The sequence below is a fragment of the Erythrolamprus reginae genome, chromosome 2 (assembly GCF_031021105.1).
Source record: "Erythrolamprus reginae isolate rEryReg1 chromosome 2, rEryReg1.hap1, whole genome shotgun sequence".
Classification (NCBI taxonomy): domain Eukaryota; kingdom Metazoa; phylum Chordata; class Lepidosauria; order Squamata; family Dipsadidae; genus Erythrolamprus; species Erythrolamprus reginae.
The window spans coordinates 151,782,488-151,803,383 of record NC_091951.1 but is presented as its reverse complement, the minus strand read 5'-3'; the positions used below and the strand labels follow the sequence as shown (position 1 = coordinate 151,803,383).

Genomic DNA, 20,896 nt, shown 5'->3' with positions numbered 1-20,896 from the left:
CCGAGGTGGCTGCGCTCCTGGTGGAATGCGCAGTGATGTTCCTTGGAACTGAGAGGGAGGCCGACTCATAGGCCTTAGATATAGTCCCTCTGATCCAACGGCCTATTACTGTTGAAGACACTTTGGCCCCCATGACTCTGGGATGATAGGCTACAAAAAGTGCTTCTGACCTCCGAAAGGGTCCTGTGCGTTGGATATATATTCTCAGCGCTCTGGTGAGATCCAGGGTGTGCCATCTAATTGCCAAGGGATGGTCTCGTTGGAGGCAGAAGGAAGGCAGGACAATATCCTGAGATCTGTGGAACATGGAACTGACCTTGGGTAAGAAGGTGGGGTCCAGTCGCAAGACTACCTTGTCCTGATGGAATTGGCAAAGGTCCTGCCTGATTGAGAGGGCAGCCAGCTCCGAAATGCGTCGGGCAGAGGTAATAGCCACCAGAAAAGCTACCTTAAAGGATAGGTACCTGAGGGACGCCGATTTTAGGGGTTCGTATGGTGCCTGCGTGAGGGAGTGGAGAACCCGTGGCAAATCCCAGGATGGATACCTGTGGACCTTGGAAGGTCTGAGGTTGGCTATGCCCTTGAGGAATTCCTGAACTTCAGGGAAGGATCGGAGAGGCTGTCTGCGGGGGCCCCCTAGGACAGATGAAATGGCTGCCAGATGACGCCGGAGGGTGCTGGTGGAGAGTCCTTTATGGAAACCTTGCATAAGGAAGGAAATAATTCTGTGTATGGGGATGCACAGAGGGGAGAGACCTTCCTGAAGACACCACTGGTGAAACTTGGACCACGTGTGGTCGTAGATTCGGTTGGTCGAGCCCCTTCTGGCCTTTAGAATGACCTCCACTGAATCAGGGTCATGCCCACGCAGCTCTAAATCTCTCCTGATAACAGCCAGGCGGTGAGGTGGAACCACTCCGGGTCTGGATGGAAAGAGGCCCCCTGCCGCAGCATATCCCCCGAAACGGGGAGTCGCCAAGGGTCCTGGACGGACAGCTGTTGGAGATCTGCGAACCAGGGCCGGCGGGGCCAATGAGGGGCGATTAAGATTACTCGGGCCCTCTCGGTGAGGACCTTGTGAATCACGTCCGGGAGGATTGGAATCGGAGGAAATGCATAGAGTAGGCCTGGAGGCCATGGACTCCGGAGGGCATTGATCGCTTCCGCTCCCGGGGATGGAAATCTGGAATAGAAGCGAGGGAGTTGGGCGTTCGCATTGGTCGCGAAGAGATCCAGGACTGGCAGGCCGAATCTGAGGGTGATTTGATGGAACAGGTCTTGATGGAGGTTCCACTCTCCTGGGTCTATCGTTGCTCGGGATAGCCAATCCGCCTGGATGTTGAGACTCCCCGAGATGTGATCGGCTAGGAGCGACTGGAGATGTTTTTCCGCCCAAAGGCCCAGCTTGAGGGCCTCCCTCATGAGAGCCTTGGATCTCGTGCCCCCTTGCCTGCAGATATGGCTTTTTGTGGCAATGTTGTCGGTGAGAATGAGAACGTGCCGGTTGGGGATGCGAGGAGAGAAATGCTTCAGAGCCAGGGAGACGGCTCTTAACTCTAGCCAATTTATCGGCCTGGAAGCTTCCTCCGGGGACCACGTGCCCTGGGCTATCATCCCCTGGGCGTGGGCGCCCCATCCCGATAGACTGGCATCTGTGGTAATGACAAATTGATCCGGGCACCTGAACGGGGATCCTCTGTCCATGGCCGGAGACTTCCACCACTTGAAGGATCTGCGAACACTCAGTGGGATGACAATGCGTCGATTTGAGTTGCTGTGCCCCGATCTCTGAAAAGGCAACAGAAGCCACTGGAGTTCCCTAGCATGAAGGCGAGCCCAGGGAATGATGCCTATGCATGACACCATCTTCCCCAAAAGAGAAGATAGAGTAACTATGGATACTGAAGGATTAGATGAAATGTTAGAAATTAACTCCACTATACTGAGTTTTCTCTCGGGAGAGAGAAAAACCTGGGAAGATTTTGAATCAATAATGGCTCCCAGGTGAGGAATGGAAGTGGAAGGTTGGAGGTGACTTTTTTCAAAGTTGATGGAAAACCCATGGTCCTGAAGGACTGACATGGTGACAGACAGGTCTGATTTCACTCTCTCTAGGGAGTTCCCATGAATTAAAATATCATCAAGATAACATAAAATGTGGATGGGAGACGCCCGGATATAGGCCGCCAGGGACCCCAAGAGCTTTGTGAAGACCCGAGGGGCCGAGGAAAGGCCAAATGGCATCGCCCTATACTGGAAATGCCTGCCTTGAAAGGAAAAACGTAAAAATTTTCTGTGGCATTTGGCTATAGGAATGTGAAGGTAGGCCTCAGTGAGGTCTAAGGAGACCATGAAATCTCCCGAGTGAATGGCGGCCAAAATAGAAGACAAGGAGTGCATTTTAAACTTCCTATATTTGATGAATAGGTTTAGTTTCTTTAAATCCAAAATGGCTCTCCAACCTCCGGAGGACTTTGGAACCATAAATAGGATGGAGTAAAAACCTAGGCCCTTCTGACCGGAAGGGACCGGCTGAATGGCTCTAATGGACAATAGATGAGAAATGGCCTCCTCCATACGGTTACAATCTGAGGATGACCTGGGCGAAGGGCAGGAAATAAAACGTTTAGGGGGAGGAGAAATAAATTCTAAAAGAAGGCCTGATTGAACAGTGTCAATGACCCAAGGGTCCTTGGAGGTGAGACGCCAATTTGCAGCGAAATGAGCTAGGCGACCCCCTATGGGAATGGAGGAAAGGTTACCATCTAGGTTTTTTTGAAGCCCTGTTAGAGGCAGCTCCCCTTTGGAAACGAAAACCCCTACCCCTGGAGTTCCTACCTTGGGAACGAAAGCGGGGGGAATACTGACCTGGAGATCTCTGATAGGAAGCCGCTTGATCTTGCTGGCGCCCTGGGCGACGAAAGGACTGCGTTTTAGTAACCTTTTTTGTGGTTGGGCCCAAAACCTTCTTCTTGTCTGTAGTCTCCGTGAGGAGAGGATCCAGAAGATCACCGAAGAGAAGGTCGCGCTTTAAGGGGCCCTGGGATAACTGCCACTTTTGGCGAACTCCCGCTTGCCAAGGGCGAATCCATAGGAGTCTTCTTGCCGTTGTAGAGGCTGCAATAGCCTTAGCAGAAAATCTAGTAGATTGTAAGGTGGCATCAGCCACGTACTGGGCAGCTGCAAAGACCTTGTTGAAGTCTTGCTGACCTCTCAAGTCATCTGGAGGAATGTGCTGTTGAAGTTGGCGAAGCCACAGCAGCATGGCTCTGGAGAAGAAGGAGGCTGCTGCAGAACTTTTAATGGCCCAGGAATCAGCGGAGAAACCTCTTTTGAGCATTTGCTCGATGCGCTTGTCCTCTGGACGGAGAACTTCCTCCGCCTCGCCTGGCACAGCCGCTGCCGAGTGAAGAATTTTGACAGGTTCATCTGGTTTGGGAAAAGATAGAAGCTCTTCATAGGAAGAGGAGAGTTTATACAACTTTCTGTCCTTGGTAGAGGGATTAAGGCCAGAGGCTGGAAAATCCCACTGTTTAAGTAAGGCATCTTTAAATAATTTAGGCATAGGGATTACCTCGTTATCCTCCTGTTCCTCTGTGAAGTAAGGTAAATTCTCCTCCGGGGGATCAGTGGAAGTGGAGGCTTGTTTCTCCTGGGCCGCTAATCCCGTAGAAATTCTAGCTTTGAGGAGGAGAGATTTGAATAGTTGAGAAGGGAAAATAGTAATGGGAGGAGGGACCTTTATTTGGGATTCCTCGTCCTCAGATAAGCCCTGGAAAGGGTCTTCATCCTCCTCTACATCCTCATATTCATCTTGGGAGGACTCTGAGTCATCCTGAATAGGAGCTCTGACCGCTGGGGAAGAACCCAAGGGGCGGGAGGAACGAGAAGGAGGAAGAGGTAAAGGAAGCTCATTGATGGAGGAGAGTTTGGCATCAATGGCTTTGGACAACACAGCAAAAATAGATTGGAACTCAGGAGGTAAACTGGAAATATCAGCAGAAATGGCAGAAGAATCCTTAAAGGCCTGGGAGGATCCTGGCTGGGGGGAATCTTCCATAATATCTGGTTCCTCTGGACCTATGCCCCATAGGTTAGGTTGGGGTCTGTCTAGGTTTGGCTCATCCAGAGATAACACAGGGACCCCAGAAGGAGGCAGGCTAGAGGCCTCTGGTGGGTCTTGACTACTGATTACTTGGGCCTGCACTTTCAAACGTTTTGCTGATTTATCATGAATCTTTTGTAGGGCTAGGTCCCTTCTCTTCTCGGCCCTGGTGACCTTGGTCGAGGGGCGGGCCCCTGGAGAAGAGGAGGAAGAGGCCTGGGGGATACTAGTAATCTCATCGCCTGTAGGCCTGGCCTCTCTGGGACCTTTAGTTGTGCCTCTCTTGGGAAAGGTAGCCATAGTCTGACAATTAACAGAAGACAAGGCTGAGCCAATAATTAAATTATAAGGAGAAGATTTCAAGGACTTCCCAAGAGGAATGGATCCTGCTTCGAGGCCTCGAAGCTGCTGAAACGTGAGGACAATCTGGGCAAACCCAGAGTTCGTGCCCCCAAATCCAGCGGGGCCAGCCTCCCTAAACTTTGCAATTAAGTAAAACCAAGGCACTCTGGTTGGAGGCTAGGCCGGTGGAGAATTTAGCCTGGGACCCCCAAGGCCCGCTCCCGGATCCACGCGGTGGACTGAGGCCTACGCGGCTGGCAGAAGGCCAACACGAGAGGCCTAGATATTTTAAGAAAGGGCGCGAAGGCCTTCGCGCCAAAAAAATCGCTTCGTAGAATTTCTTAAGGGGAAAAGCGATCGACTAAGTCCAGGAGACTAAAGGCGTCCCACTCCGCAGGAGGTATTTTATAAGCCCTTAAATATATTTTTTTACAATAATTAAGCAATAATCCAATAATAAATACTTGCACCAGGACCTCCAGGCCAAGGGATTAGAAGAATCCACAAGCGGCCGCAGGAATCGTAACCGGCAAAACCGCCGGGGGAAAACGAAACCGCAACTTCTCCCAAGTAAAAAAACCTAGCCGCTTTGTATTTTTTTTTTTTTTCCTTTTAAAAACGGCTGGCGCAAATAGTGCAAGTAATGAATAAAGACAATAAATCTTACTACTTTTTTGAAGGAAAGGTCGAAGGGAAGGTGTTAGAATGTTGAACGAGCATTCACAATACAACCGCAGGATATGCGAACTGAGCGAATTCTGGGGAAGGGGCGGATCCGGCAAGCTTTTTTAATACTAGGCTCAGTTCCACCGGATTGGACATGAGCAACCCATGTGACTGCTGGACCCGCTCCTTCAGTACGGAGAAAAGGGCGCGCATGCGCAGATGGTGTTTTTACTTCCGCAACCCTACATCGCGAACAATCGATTATCGCGAGGGGTCTTAGAACGGAACCCTCGCGATAATCGAGGGATCACTGTATATAAACTTAATTTTGTGATGTGTTATTTAAGCAAATCTAAGGGCATATATGGATAGGGTGTTTACAGCTCTAGCCAAAAAATAATAATGTTTCAGCCTGCACACTGACCTAAGTTTTTGGCTCCAAAACGTAGCAATTATTATTTATTCCAATCACCACCAAGGAACCTCTGAATCTGTTTGTGGTCAGTCACTGCAGCGCCACATTAAGCAGGGCTCAATTTGATTCACATTCAGCATGTGAAGCATGTCAATAGAATGTAATTTTAGGCATGCTATTTATTACTGGAGTCAGCCAATTCAAAACCACACCACACTATTTTACCAATGAGCAAAGCAAACTCACTGAAAGCCAAGAATTACTCATTGCAATTTAATTGCATTAAATAAAAAGATGCTGAGTTTATGATCCATTCAGCATTTTTATAGTAGTACCCAAAATCTATTTTTCCTCCTATCAAATTTTAACCCAGTCTTCGGAGAGGGGCGGCATACAAATCTAATAAATAATAATAATAATAATAATAATAATAATAATAATAATAGTAATAATAATAATAAAACATAGGAGGTCTATAGTTGCTCAAAGCTTATTAAGAAGGAAATGTCTTTATCCTTTTGGGAACTTTTCCTTTTTCGTTGGAACTTTGAAATTAAGCAAATAAAAAACGTATTTATAATTTTGAGTTTTGATGTGCATAAAATTATTTTCAACCTTGGTTGAAAAGAGGCATCTATAAACAGCACTTTGCTTTATTATTATCCTAGGTAAAACAAGACCTATCCAACTGTACTCTGGAACTATAGTTTTCCAGAATGATTGGCAGCAAAACAAAATTGGTCCGTTGAGAGCCACTTTAAATATGTATTTTAGAAGTTGAATTGGAAAGGAGGAAACAGTGTTATATTTCCCCCCTAAAATAAGAATGTAGGTATTCCACATTTAACCACAGCCTTGGACAGTGACTGCTTGAAGTCATGACAGTGAGGAAAAAGTGGCATTTCATTCAATTCTTGCATGTATGACCTTCACAGATTTGTAAAGCAAAGGAAAGCAGAGGTAAGATAAAAAACACTATCATAGTTTCACTTAGCAACCACTTTGCTTAAAGGATGAGTTGTGGTTGCTAATTGAGGACTACCTCTCTATATAATTTATTCTAATGCATTATTGGGAAAGCATAAAAAAAAAGATTGCTTATATAAATAGGGTTAAAATTATACATACATACATACATACATACATACATACATACATACATAATTTATTTAAATATATATACCGTAATTGTAAAGTATAAATTATTGAACTTCGACGTCTTAAGTAAATCTCCTACATTTAAATTTTGGTTAGTATAAATGGTTAACAAATTAATGGCTGTTAAAGTGCTTAATTGAGTAACAATGATAGTGTGGCACCCTATAGATACTGGCTCTTTGTAACCTAATTTCAACATAATTTGTCTCTGTTAACCTCACTGTTTCTTGTGCTTTGAAATGACCTCCAGAGTCATCTGAGAAAGAACTAAAACAGATAAGCTGGAAATGTTGGCCTGCTGGCCACATTTGTCCATCAATATTATCTCATTTGGCCCAGTGTCTCTCTGACCTTGCTTTGCAAGAAGTGCCTGTTGCTTCTGAGAAATCTTCCTTTCATAGAAGGAATTGGGCGTGCACGCGCGCATGTGCTTGTGTACGATCCTGAAAGATTGCCTGGGACAAGATGTTTAGAAGCAGAAGTGGCTAAGGTTTCCTTTTCTTATTCCCTGCCATTCCAATTGTTTACTGAATATGGGATGCAGACATCCATTCTGGAATGCGGTGGAGTAGTTCACGAGTCTCCCTTTTGCCTATGGGACTGGAAAATATTCCGCTTCCTTTCCTACCTGCTCCTTCTTTGCCCTTCGTTCTCCTTGACAAGAGAAGGAAAACTCTTAATCCAGAGATAGAGGCACTTGTAGCTGTCCAGGTGTTCCTGAGCTCCCCTATCCCATCAACCCTGGCCAGCATGTTCCAATTTCAGAAATGAAGGGAGGACCCCACCTCTAGCTTTATTCTTATGCCTACACAAGCTTCTTCCCTGGTTGCGCTAATCTGAGAAAGGGGAAAGATAAAAAGAAAAAGAATGGGTAGTCCTCGACTTACAACAATTGGGTCATTCTTTGTCAAGTGGACCAGGTGAAATTGAAGCCTGATTTGAAAAGAAACCATCACAAAAACAACATATGTGATAGGAAAAAAACATGCCCTTTCTAATGAAATAAAAATGAAACTGATTGAAGGTGAGAAAACAGACAGCGATGGAAAAAAGTGCCCTTTCTAATGAAGATGATTGAAGGTGATGAAACAGAACTCTGTTTTCTCACCTTCAATCATCTTCATTTTTATTTCATTAGAAAACACACTTTTTTTCCTATCACATATGTTGTTTTTGTGATGGCTGCTTTTCAAATAAGGCTGCAAAACTCAGTCAAGTGGATACCTGGTCCAATTGACAAAGAATGACACGATTTCATTCAGCTGTAACCATTCAAAGTTATAACAACACTGGGGGGGGAAAGTGATTTATGATAGCGTTCCATACTAACGACGGTTGCAGCATCTCCATGGTCACATGATCAACATTCAGATGCTTGGCAACTGACTCCTATTTATGATGCCTGTGGATTCCCAGGATCATGTGATCGCCTTTCATGACCTTCTGACAAGCAAAATCAACAGAGAAGCCAGATTCACTTAACAACCGACTTCACAGCTACAGTGATTCACTTAACGGCTGTGGCATGAAAGGTCATGAAATGGGGGCAAAATTCACTCAACTTTTCAATTAGCAACAGAAATTTTGGGCTCAATTGTGTAAGAGCCAAGGAATATTTGCTTCATGTTTCTGTGCAACTAAATTGCTTCTTTCAAGCTCTCTGGAGACAGTATTTTTCTTTCTTTCTTGATTTTAAGGTTCTGGAGTTATACTGAAAGGCATCTTGAGGAGGGGGGCATATTAATCTGGACTTATTCTTCCGTAGGACTGAATCGGATAGTTGGAAGGGGCTAGTTAGCTCAATTCCCATTCTCCGTTTAGTGCCGTAATCCACATTAAACTAGATAGACAGAGGGCTCTCTGCCTGGTTTCTGCCTGAACAGGTGCAATGAAAGGGTGGAGGCGTAGAGCCTACCACCTTCTTTGTTCCACTGCCAAAATGCTATTCTTATCTTTGAGAAGACTTGGATTTAGATGACGTATGAGTAGAGCTATTAGACTATATGCCGCCCCAAGTACTCGGAGAGGGGCGGCACATAAATCAAATCAAATCAATCAATCAATAAATTTTGGATCATTGAGGTTTGGGAGAAAATAACCTAAAAGAGTGAGCTTGGTGTAGTGCTTAAGGCACCAGGTTAGAAAATGGGAGACTCTGAGTTGTAGTATCACCTTAGACATGAAACCAGTTGGATGACCCTTGGCCAGTCACCCAATTCCCCCCCCCCCCAAGGAAAGAGGCACTGGCAAACCTCCCCACCACCAGCCAAGGGAAAAAAAAAACCTTGTTAAATAATTGCAAAGTTTTGTTGCAGGCTGTCAATCTGAAAGCAACCCTTCCCCAAAAAATATTATTTCAGGAGAATATGGGTTGTAGAAAATGAAAGGCTGAAGATGGCCAAACCAAAAGAAAAGAGAATAATTTCACTGATTGCTATGTATTCTTCTGGTGTCACCTCTGAAAAAAAGTATAGGAAAAAAGATGCCTAGTTCTGATTTAATGTTCAATATCGATCTCATTATACATATGAATTAAGAAACAGCTTCCTACAAAATAAGAAATGTTAATCACAAAATTTTAAAATATCAATTTCTACAATTTATTCCATGTTCAATAACAGATAATTTCTGTGGTGTTGTATGTAGTGCGGTATTTCTTAGAGTAACCAAGTCTTGTGGCAGCCAGAAATCAGTGGAAAAAACGGTAGCAGGGAAAACAAGACAACCAGCACCCTAAAACTTAAGAGAATTAGAGATGAGAATGAACCATAGGTACTAAATATAAGCACTAAGAACAAAAATGAAAAACAGAGAGTTTAATTTCAACTCTCCCCTGGAATCATTTTTTCAGTGAAAGCACTGGAGTGACGACTGCATCATTTTTTTAAGGCAGGTCATATTAATTTTTCTTCTGCAATGATGCAATTTCTATTAACAGTTTAATGAGTATGAAGCTGCTATTAACATTGTTCAGTACAGAGACCACGGCCATGCTTACATTGCATTATTCACATCAAGACCAAACACCCTCTGCTTTTGCTATTGCTGACGTGTCACACAAACTTTCTGAGAAACTAAGATTTTCTGTAGGCTTTGTGTAGGCGTACCAAGAATAACGTTGTCACTGATGAAGGAAAGAAATAAGCACCGGAAAGAATTTTAGCCCAAAAGTGTGCTCCCCCACACCCGCCCCAGTCTTTCTTTCAAAAAGTTACACCTCCTCCGTCACTAGACCAGAATCAAATATTGTACTGGATGAATAGCCAATACTGCAGCAAAAAGCAAACAACCTGGGCTTAAAATGCTGACTCTGCAATGCTAGCTATGAATGCACTAACAAGGAACCCAGCTTCACATGATCTACTTCTCTGCTGCCAATGTAAACAACCAACTCTGCTAGTAGCACCTTCTATTCAAAAACTGGGTAGTGCAGTAGATCATAATTTTTCTCATGAGACTGAAGATGTTCTTCTTTAGAGATGCAAGTCAGAAGATGCAATCCTCACCTCTTTAACTTAAAAGTGTTTTCAAATGCATTTTTGGCTGGAGTTATCACCTGAAACTTATGCTTGAATGGCAGAAAATCAGATTCCTCCCTAGATTAGAATTTCCATGAGTCATAGCAAGCATAGCAAGGGACCAGTTATTGAGACAGTTGTAGTTCAAAATATTTTGAGGGCATTGTTGTTTATCTATGTTAAACCTAGATCCAAAGTTTGTGGCAATCAACTATATACAGTGATGCCTTGTCTTACAAACTTAATTGGTTCCGGGATGAGGTTCTTAAGGTGAAAAGTTTGTAAGACGAAACAATGTTTCCTATAGGAATCAATGGAAAAGTGATTAATGCGTGCAAGCCCAAAATTCACCCCTTTTGCCAGCCGAAGTGCCCGTTTTTGTGTTGCTGGGATTCCCCTGAGGCTCCCCTCCATGGGAAACCCCACCTCTGTACCTCTGTGTTTTTGCGATGCTGTGATTTCACTGAGGCTCCCCTCGCTGGGAAACCCCACCTCCAGAATTCCGTTGCCAGCGAAGCACCCGTTTTTGCACTGCTGGGATTCCCCTGCAGCATCACAAAAATATGGAAGTCCAGAGGTGGGGTTTCCCATGGAGGGGAGCCTCGGGAATCCCAGCAGCGCAAAAACGGGTGCTTCACTGGCAACGGAAGTCTGGAGGCGGGGCATCGCAGCGGCTGCGGTGGGTTTGTAAGGTGAAAATAGTTTGTAAGAAGAGGCAAAAAAATCTTAAACCCCGGGTTTGTATCTCGAAAAGTTTGTATGACGAGGCATTTGTAAGACGAGGTATCACTGTATTTTATAAAACAATAATTACTCTACTGCAGGAAGTCCTCGACTTAAAACAGTTCATTTAGTGGCCATTCCAAGTTACTGAACTGAAAAGTGATTTATGACTGCATTTCACACTTCTGACCCCTACAGTATCCCCATGGTCACATGATCAAAATTCAGATATTTGTGAACTGACTCATATTTATTTCGTCCTAGGATCATGTGATCCTCTTTATAACTTCCTGACAAGCAAAGCCAATGAAGAAGCCAGACTCACTTAAACAGCTGTGCTACGTACTAACTTAAAAATGATGGTGAATTTAGTAAACACCTGTGGCAAAAAAGCTCATAAAATGGGACAAAACACACTTAACAAATGTCTCAATTAACAACAGAAATTTGGGCTCAATTGTGGTTGTAAGACGATGACTAACCTGTACATTGGTCAGTCTTGTCTCAGATTTATAAGCAACTATGCCATTTTATACTCACAAAGTTGCTCTTATAGTGTGCTCTGCTTTGTAATTTAATAAAGAATCTTATTCTTCTCACTGCAGCTCAGACAGTAAGTGTGCCAAATAACTGAGGAAACAGCAATACTTTACTTACGGATGTGGTTTCATTTCAATATAGTTTTTGGGAATGAAGCCATCTTTGCCATTGAGTTCTGCCTTGTACCAATTTTGATCGCATTCTTCATTCAAAACCTGGAAAAAGGGAAAAGGAAGACAGGTTCTATTTCTGGATAACATGCTAACCCAACAATGCACAGCATTTCAGGTTTGTTTTGCTAACAGCCAGCTAGTTTTAAAGAAAATCTAATAGCTGAAATGGGCAGAAGTAAAGGAGAGAAAATAACTTTCTAGGATTGTATTTATGGGATAATATACACAAACATATATCCATTGTAAGATAAAATACAGGAAATAGTAAAAGGGCGGACTAGATGGACCATGGGGTCTTTTTCTGCCGTCAGTCTTCTATGTTTCTATGTTTCTATAATTAAGTGCACACCCATAGAAACATAGAAGACTGACGGCACAAAAAGACCTCATGGTCCATCTACTCTGCCCTTATACTATTTCCTGTATTTTATCTTACAATGGATATATGTTTATCCCAGGCATGTTTAAATTTAGCTACTGTGGATTTACCAACCACGTCTGCTGGAAGTTTGTTCCAAGGATCTACTACTCTTTCAGTATAATAATATTTTCTCATGTTGCCTTTGATCTTTCCCCCAACTAACCCAATTTGCCAATTCCATATTTAGTCTTTCAGCTTCACCATTTAAGAGTTTGGTTAAAGTAAATCAGATGTTTAAATGTCAAACTTTATTCTGGAACTCACCATGAAACACTGATTTAGCAAGTCAATAAGAACACAGCTTCACTGTTTCAGGAGGATAAGGGCCTGAGTGCATCCCACATATGAGTTTCTAATACCAAGAATCTATGATGTAGGACATATTTATACTACAGTCACCGCTTAATCAAGCTGTACAGCTCCAGTCTTAAATACATGCTTCTGTCAAGCCTACTGTCTTCCCTCTCCCACTGCCTAAAACGTCCACAGAGTATTTTCAAATGACAAAGCAATTCACTTATTTTTACCACATGCCCCAAAGGGATATTGTAAATGCATATCTTGCTAATTGAAAAGCATAAGAATTCCACCCATAAATACTGTCCTTACCCCCCACCATGGGATATTTTTAAAACCAGTCAATAAAAATATCTACACCTTTTGACACCTTCTTTAAACATGAGAGGGGGGATTGTTCATTTATACAGAAGTCAAATAATACTTCATATAAAAATCATTACACAAGTAAATTAGAGAACGTGTCTTGTGCTTTAATTTTATTCTAGCATATACAATAATTCAAAGATACTGTCAAGTGTAGGTTTGAATAAATGGATAATGTCAGGGGCAAACAGTGAAGGGCTACCAAAATTTTTACTACCACACTATGGGCGTGGCTTATGCAGAATGTCCTGCGTTTTCTTTCAACTTTCAGGGCAAATTGGGTGCTCTGTGCTGGAACTCCATTTTTGCTACCACACTGGGTCCCCCCACCCTCCATCCGGGCAGCAGCCCACCCCTGGGGACAAACAATCAGGACATTGATTGAACATTTATTCAAGCCTATACACAAGAATCTGCTTCAGTTTAAGTTAAGTTTACGTTTAATTGGATTTGTATGCCACCCCACTCCGAGGACTCGGGGCAGCTCACAGCACATAATAAAACAGTAGAAAAACAATCCAATTAATAACATAAACAATCGTTAAAAAATTCTAATTTTAAAACTTCAATTAACAATTCATACAACAGTCATACTAGGAAACATTCATTGGCCAGGGGGAAGCTCTAATAACCCCAGGCCTGGCAACAGATATTGATTAATTAATTAATTAATTAATTATTTATTTATTTATTTATTTATTTATTTATTTATTTGGTTTGTATGCCGCCCCTCTCTGTAGACTCGGGGCGGCTCACAACAATGATACATGGTAACAAATCTAATAATTAAAATGTAAAATAACAGTTTTACATTACAAAGTCTTAAAAAAACCACCCAGTAGATAAAATACATACACACTGTCATATCATGCACAAAATTACATAGGCAAGGGGGGGATGTCTCAGTTACCCCAAGCCTGACGACAGGTGGGTTTTAAGGAGTTTACGAAAGGCAAGGAGGGTGGGGGCAGTCCTAATCTCCAGGGGGAGCTGGTTCCAGAGGGCCTGGCCCCCTCCAGAGAAGGCTCTTCCCCTAGATCCTGCCAGCCGACATTGTTTGGTCAACAGGACCCTAAGGAGACCAACTCTGTGGGACCTCACCGGTCGCTGGGATTCGTGCGGCAGAAGGTGGTCTCGGAGATAGTCTGGTCCGATGCCATGTAGGGCTTTATAGGTCATAACCAACACTTTGAATTGTGTCCAGAAACAGATTGTTAGCCAATGCAGTCCGCAGAGTGATGACGAGATATGGGCATGTCTTGGAAGGCCCAAAACTGCTCATGCAGCTGCATTTTGGACAATCTGAAGTTTCTGAACACTCTTCAAAGGTAGCCCGATGTAGCGAGCATTGCAGTAGCTTAATTACAGCTCAACACTACATTTCTGCTAAATAAAGATCAACAGAATTCAGGAGGGGTTTTACTTGGAGCTTGTGAGAATGCAAAAACTCTAACCTGATGACATGCTTAATTCTGCCCTCCTCACAGCTCTGCTTGATTTTCTTCTACAATATTGGCCCCCAACCTTTTGGGCATCAGGGACCAGTTCCGTGGAGAGGACCAGAGGGTGTGTGATTTCACATGCTGCCCACACTCCCAGATGGGGCTTTGCTTGTGTAGGATTCTGGCATGCCATGGAACACTACCAGTCAATGGACCCAGGGTTGGGGACCCCTGTTCTACAGTTAAATATGTAGTGTGGTATAGTGGTACATTAATGCTTATATGTGTACTCAGTCCCAAAGATACTGGATCTTTCTTTATCTTATTAAAATCTCTTACTTATTAACTCCAGAATATAGGTTTATGGAGAATTGATACTTGGTTGAAAATTTAATGAGTTCTTTCTAGAACAAAGTTCTATATTGTATTGAGGGAAAATGAGAGACTGTAAACAATGAAGATAAAAGCTCTACACATGCCATAGGTCAGAACTCTTATTTCTATCTCCACTTAGGACAGTTATAAAATGTGTCAAAAAAAGCTGCCTATAGTTGCTTATTAATATTTTCAATTTCCTATTAACTTTTACATAGTACAGTATAGACATGCTCCATTCAATGTATCCTAAAACTAGAATACTAGAAAGTAAATGTGTCCCTTTTAAGTGCACAGCTGCAGGATTTCAAGAATGCTGTGTGTGTCATATGTGCAAGATGGTATATGGCTATCACTGAAAGTTAGCAACAGGTCTTCTAATGGAACAAAACTCACTAATTAAATCTAACCAAATCATTGAGAAGTGAAGCAATTTCTTTTATGTTGGAAGATCTCCAATCAGGCTAGTTTTAGCAGTTACATTTGAGTTATGTCTACAGCAATGATGAAATTGCTTAGGACTCCGGTTCTGAGTTGGGCAATAAATTTCTCATCAAGACATGGCTTTCTCTTCCCAGAAATGGCAACCTTTACAACTAATACCCTCCAAAATCTGGATGTTCTGATACCCATTGCATGGGTATGCAATCAATGATTCTTGTTTTTACTTTTAAAAGCCAGAACTTTTGATCACTGCATTTGGACCAGTTCTATACCACTGACCAAGAATCCTGGTAGAAATCCCGCTCTTAAACTTTTATTTATTACATGGAGAAAATAAGATGATGTCATCTAATTGGGTAATGAAACGTTTGCAAGGAAACAACCAAGCTCAGAGAGCACCAAAGACCCCACAGCTCAACCCTGAGCTACAAATATTCTGCTCTATTGAACCACAGAGTTTTGTTGGTATTTCTTATTTTGGCCAAAAACATTCCATAAACATAAGCGTATAAGAAGACTCCTCACTGTTCACATGTTCAAAGATTCATTTTAAATTATAAAATTATAATTTTGTTGTTCCAATTATTACTTTATTCTGTGTTTGTATTATATAAGATTACAAAACTGTAAATAAAAAACACCCTACTCTCTGCAGGCCTCTGCGAGTATATTATTATTATTATTATTATTATTATTATTATTATTATTATTATTATTATTATTTAGATTTGTATGCCGCCCCTCTCTGTAGACTCGGGGCGGCTCACAACAATAACAAAGACAATGTAAGAACAAATCTAATAATTTAAAAAACACTAAAAACCGCATTATTAAAAGCAAACATACACACAAACATACCATGTATAAACTGTATAGGCCCGGGGGAGATGTCTCATTTCCCCCTTGCCTGACGGCAGAGATGGGTCTTAAGAACTTTACGAAAGAATTAAGAATTAAGTTATAGCAGTAAGGTCTAATAACTCAACCATTTAAAATTTAATATAGTCCATGTATAATCATTCCCAATACGCTATATCTCTGAATTAGAACAAACTATGGGAAGTGTCACATGGGTCTTGATAGACATATTGATACAGTGTATCACTTCTGATGATTACAAACTTTGTCACAGAGGCAGTTTCCCAAGTTTTGTAAGCTTGAACTTAGTAATTATCCACTTCCTATTATTTAGACTTGTAAGAATGACATCCACAAACCCCACCTCGCATTATCTGCTTTATCAGTGATGGTGAACCTTCTTCGGCTCGGGTGCCAAAAGGGCGCCTGTGTGTGCAATAGTGTGCGCGTGCCCACACCCATAATGCAATGCCCTGCGCATGGGTACAACCCTCCCGTGTTGCCCCCCTGCGCATGCGTGCATGCCTCACTGAAACCACTAGGCCTGTTGGGATGCTTTTTGCTCTCCCCAGAGTTCAGAAAACCCTCTTGAAGCCTGGAGATGGAGAAAAATGGCCCAATGGTCCAACTGGAAGTTCAAAAATGAAAAGTGGAGCTGCCCTACTACATACCTTCAGATAGTTGCAGCCAGCCCTCGCACACCTGGGCCCATTTCTTCTTCATCCAGGAAGTCTTTCCTGAAGGCCTGTGTAGCCGATAGCAGAGCTCCAGATCGATCTGGAATTCTGTTATCGGCTACACAGGCCTTTGGGAAAGACTTCCTGGCTGCAGAAGAAATGGGCCAAGGTGTACGAGGCCTGGCTGCAACTGTCCAAAGCCGAAGAAGTTCCTGACGACCTCTGACAGCAAAAAGGAGGCTGAGGGTGAGCATATAAGTGAACTTCCGATTGGCCCGTTGGGCTGTTATCGCTGGGGAGCAAGAAAACAGCCGAAAAAAGGCTGAAAACCAGCTAGTCAGTGTTGTGGTTAGCTCTGGCCCAGCTCCTGCCCCAAGGACTGTGGATGTGGGGGAGACATCCACATGCTGCAGGCCTGTTGTGCCCCCCTGTGGAATTTGATGATGAAGGCTCCTCTGACCAAGATGACATGAGTGACAGGGAGGAGGAGAGTGTGGCAGACAGCTCAGAAGGAGATCAATTATCTAGCTCCTCCTTGGATTCAGAACAAGAGTTAATGATACAGCCACACATGCGGAGAGCGATGCATAGGCAACAACAACTGAGAGATTATTATCAAAGAAAATGAGGCCACCTGTGGTTGGGTGGGGCTGTGGTAATTAGTGAGGCTGCTATAAATAGCAGCCTGTGGGTTTGGCCATTGTGGAGGATTATCTGATCATTGTGTTTCGTGACTGCTTTCCTGACTTTGACTTTTTGTGTGCTGATTTTTCCCTGCTTTGAAACTAAACCAGAGCAAAGTGTGTTTCACTTTGTGAAAGAAGAACTTTGAATTGCCTCACAGCTGCAAGTTAAGTATCACAGAACTGATAAGGGACTTGTATAAATTACCAGTTTGTTTGGAGACGAGTGCTCTTTGCTATACCAAAAGAGGGCTTAGTTTAAGTGAATTTTCATTATAAAGAACATTGTTTTGAATTTTCAAACGTGTGTGTGTCTGAAATTTGTACCTGTGAATTTTTGGGAGGATTCTACCAGAGAGCCTGACAGAACAGTCAGCATCCACATGTACACTGGAGCTGACATAGGGCAATGCCTCGCGTGCCCTCATCTATGGCTCCGCTTGCCACCTGTGGCACAAATGCCATACGTTCACCATCACTGTGCTATATGATCCAATGTGCAATTATATCAGATTTATATAACACATTCTACTACTCCACAAATGTACCTTACTTGAGATCTCTCCTCTCTCTCTCTCCCCCTCCCTCCCCTAATTTGAATGCCCTCCAGACCTCAAAAGACTACACTTTGGCTGGGCAAACTTTTAGAACTTAATCCTTCAAACCAAAGTGGTTCATTGTGTTCTGAATCTGGTATAATACTGAAACAGAATTTTGACTGAAGTAATAGAAAATGCTTCCAGTTTAGATTTTTAAATAATTGAGGACCGTCCTTAGAATATTCAGAACAGTGTGAACAGGAGAGAAACATTCCATTTCTGGGCACAATAGGTTTTTGCAGTATAACGTATTTGCTTCTGTACATTATTCTTGCATGCTGTGATCGCCTATCCAAGAATGAAGAAGAATGTTAAAATTAATAAGAATCAGGACATGCTGAGATTAAGATCTCCAAAAAAAGGTTCATGATCTTTGCAAGGTAGAGTCAGCCGGGAAAGGCAATGGAACTCCTCATCTGGTGAAACCAAGAAGCCAGGACACCATGCTTTCTTGAAGATAGAAACAGTGCATACGCTTCCCTGAGGAAAATCTAGGCCAGTGATGGCAAACCTATGGCACGGGTGCCACAGATGGCACGTGGAGCCATATCTGCTGGCATGGGAGCCATTGTCCTAGCTCAACTCCAACGTGCATGTGTGTGCCGGCCAGCTGATTTTTGGCTTACACAGAGGCTCTGGGAGGGCATTTTTGGTTTCCAGAGAGCCTCCAGGGGGATGGGGGAGAGTGTTTTTACCCTCTCCCGGCTCCAGAGCCGGGGTGGCGCAGCAGGTAGAGTGCTGTACTGCAGGCCACTGAAGCTGACTGTAGATCTGAAGGTCAGCGGTTCAAATCTCATCACCGGCTCAAGGTTGACTCAGCCTTCCATCCTTCTGAGGTGGGTAAAATGAGGGCCCGGATTGTGGGAGCAATATGCTGGTTCTGTTAAAAAGTGCTATTGCTAATATGTTGTAAGCCGCCCTGAGTCTAAGGAGAAGGGCGGCATAAAAATTGATGAATGAATGAGTGAGTGAGTGAGTGAGTGAGTGAGTGAGTGAGTGAGTGAGTGAGTGAGTGAGTGAATGAATGAATGAATAAAAACACGAGCCTACTGGGCCCACCAGACGTTGGGAAACAGGCCATTTCCAGCCCTCAGAGGGCCTCCAGGGGAGGGGGGAAAGCTGTTTTCACCCTCCCCAGGCATTAAATTATGGGTGGGGCCACTCATGCATGCACAATAGCGTGCACCCATGCTCTTTCAGCACCCGAGGAAAACAAAGTTCGCCATCACTGATCTAGGCCTTCTATATACCATAACCCTCTGGAATCAACTCCCCCCAGAGATCAGAATTGCCCCCACCCTCCTCGTAAGCTTCTTAAAACCCACCTCTGTTGTCAGGCATGGGGGAATTGAGATATTCCCTTCCCCCTAGGCCTATACAATTTATGCATGGTATGTTTGTGTGTATGTTTGGTTTTTAAAATAAGGGTCTTTTAATTATTTTAAATATTAGATTTGTTATATGTTGTTTCATTATTGTTGTTAGCCTCCCCGAGTCTATGGAGAGGGGCGGCATACAAATCTAATAAATAAATAAATAAATAAATAAATAAATAAATAAATAAATAAATAAATAAATAAATAAATAAATAAATAAATAAATAAATAAATAAATAAATAAATAAATAAAAAAAACATTAACACAAGCAATGCTGTAAGAGATTCAAAAACAAAAAATCTATTAGGTTTAGACAATACAACAAAGTTCCTATTTTGAATTGCAACATGCTTTGAACTAAATATAACCCGTGCCTTATGGGAAATGAATGCAGAATTGAACTTTGGAATGACTTCAAATGCAGTTTTCTGTTTTTCATGGGCAGAACATTTATATTTCTACATTTTATTCATCATAGAATTTTGGACCAAGTTTCCTGACTGTCGAGGGTAACCGAGATCAATGCCTATTGAAATTCAGCTTATTGACCTGAGTACACTGACCAGCTGTAAATCTGAGAGTTCAGTGTTCAAGGGAACATTATTTATTTGTCATTTTTATGTGTCACTTCAAGGTGGAATATGTGGAGAGGCAGGGAAGGGACATCTGAGGATCTCATTAATATATCTATATAATTTTCTTGGCACCAAGATGCAAGCACTTCATCACTACTCTCTTCTATAAGTTTATTGTTGTTGTTTTTTCAATTTCTATAATATGTCCTTTGTATTCTTTCATGGTCATCCCTTTGGGCATAATCAGACTTGAACCTGCTTAGCTTTTCAAGATCAGCCAAGATTGGTTAGGAGTTCCACCAAGCTGGGCAACATATCCTCCAATTTTTTCCTTCCAACCCTAAGCCATCAAGACATTTCCTGGTTGAATAGGATCTTGAACCTGGTACCTACTGTCTCGTATTACGACAGGCATGCGTGTGCGCGCATCTGTGTAGACACACACGCTCATACTAAACTAATATTTGAATTTCTTTATGAAGCATGATTAACTATAAGGAAATATTTCTACTCTAGAGCAGGCCACACCTACCCTGACTCCGTAAAGACAAAAAACATTGAGATATATCATGATCTGGCCCACAACACGGTCGAGTTTGACACCCCTATTTTAGAGGATTAAGAGACCCTCTCACTTCTCATTAGTACCCTTTAAAGGAAATATCACCAATGCTGATAATAAGACAACCTAAAAGCTTCTAGCAAGCAATTCCTTTCTATAATAGCAGTACTTTACATGACAGCTGAATTATGAGTTGTATTTAATTCAGTAGTTTCATTATTTCACAACAATTCAAGAAGAGGCAAGTCTAGAGACAAAATCATTTAGCATTCTTATACCTTCTCTTATTGAGGTACAGAACTATAAAACAAGATGAAAGGTAGTTTGTCGCAAACAAGTAGCATATTATGCATTGGAAATTGTTATTAAAGGAACATGAGAATACTAGTTTATATTCAATTATTTTTCTAAATCCTGAATTGTCATGACTATTATAAATAAAGCCAATCAGCCATTTATTGGATACCCTTTTTTTAAATCCTTTCATACACAGTTGAAAGTTTATTTTATGTTTCTTTTCTGCAAGCTTACTCTAAAAGTTCAGTCCTCCCCATAGCTGCAAGTTAAATTCCAAGAACTT

The 20,896-nt window shown here is 42.4% G+C and overlaps 1 protein-coding gene across 2 annotated transcripts in view; it reads right to left on the bottom strand.

The window, feature by feature from the left end:
- Positions 1-20,896, bottom strand: part of GRB2 (growth factor receptor bound protein 2) — a 90,932-nt gene that overhangs the window by 14,499 nt on the left and 55,537 nt on the right. For both annotated transcript variants that reach the window (XM_070739935.1, XM_070739936.1), the window contains exon 3: positions 11,585-11,682. In XM_070739935.1, coding sequence (XP_070596036.1) covers positions 11,585-11,682 — 98 coding nt within the window. The remainder of the gene's footprint in view (positions 1-11,584; positions 11,683-20,896) is intronic.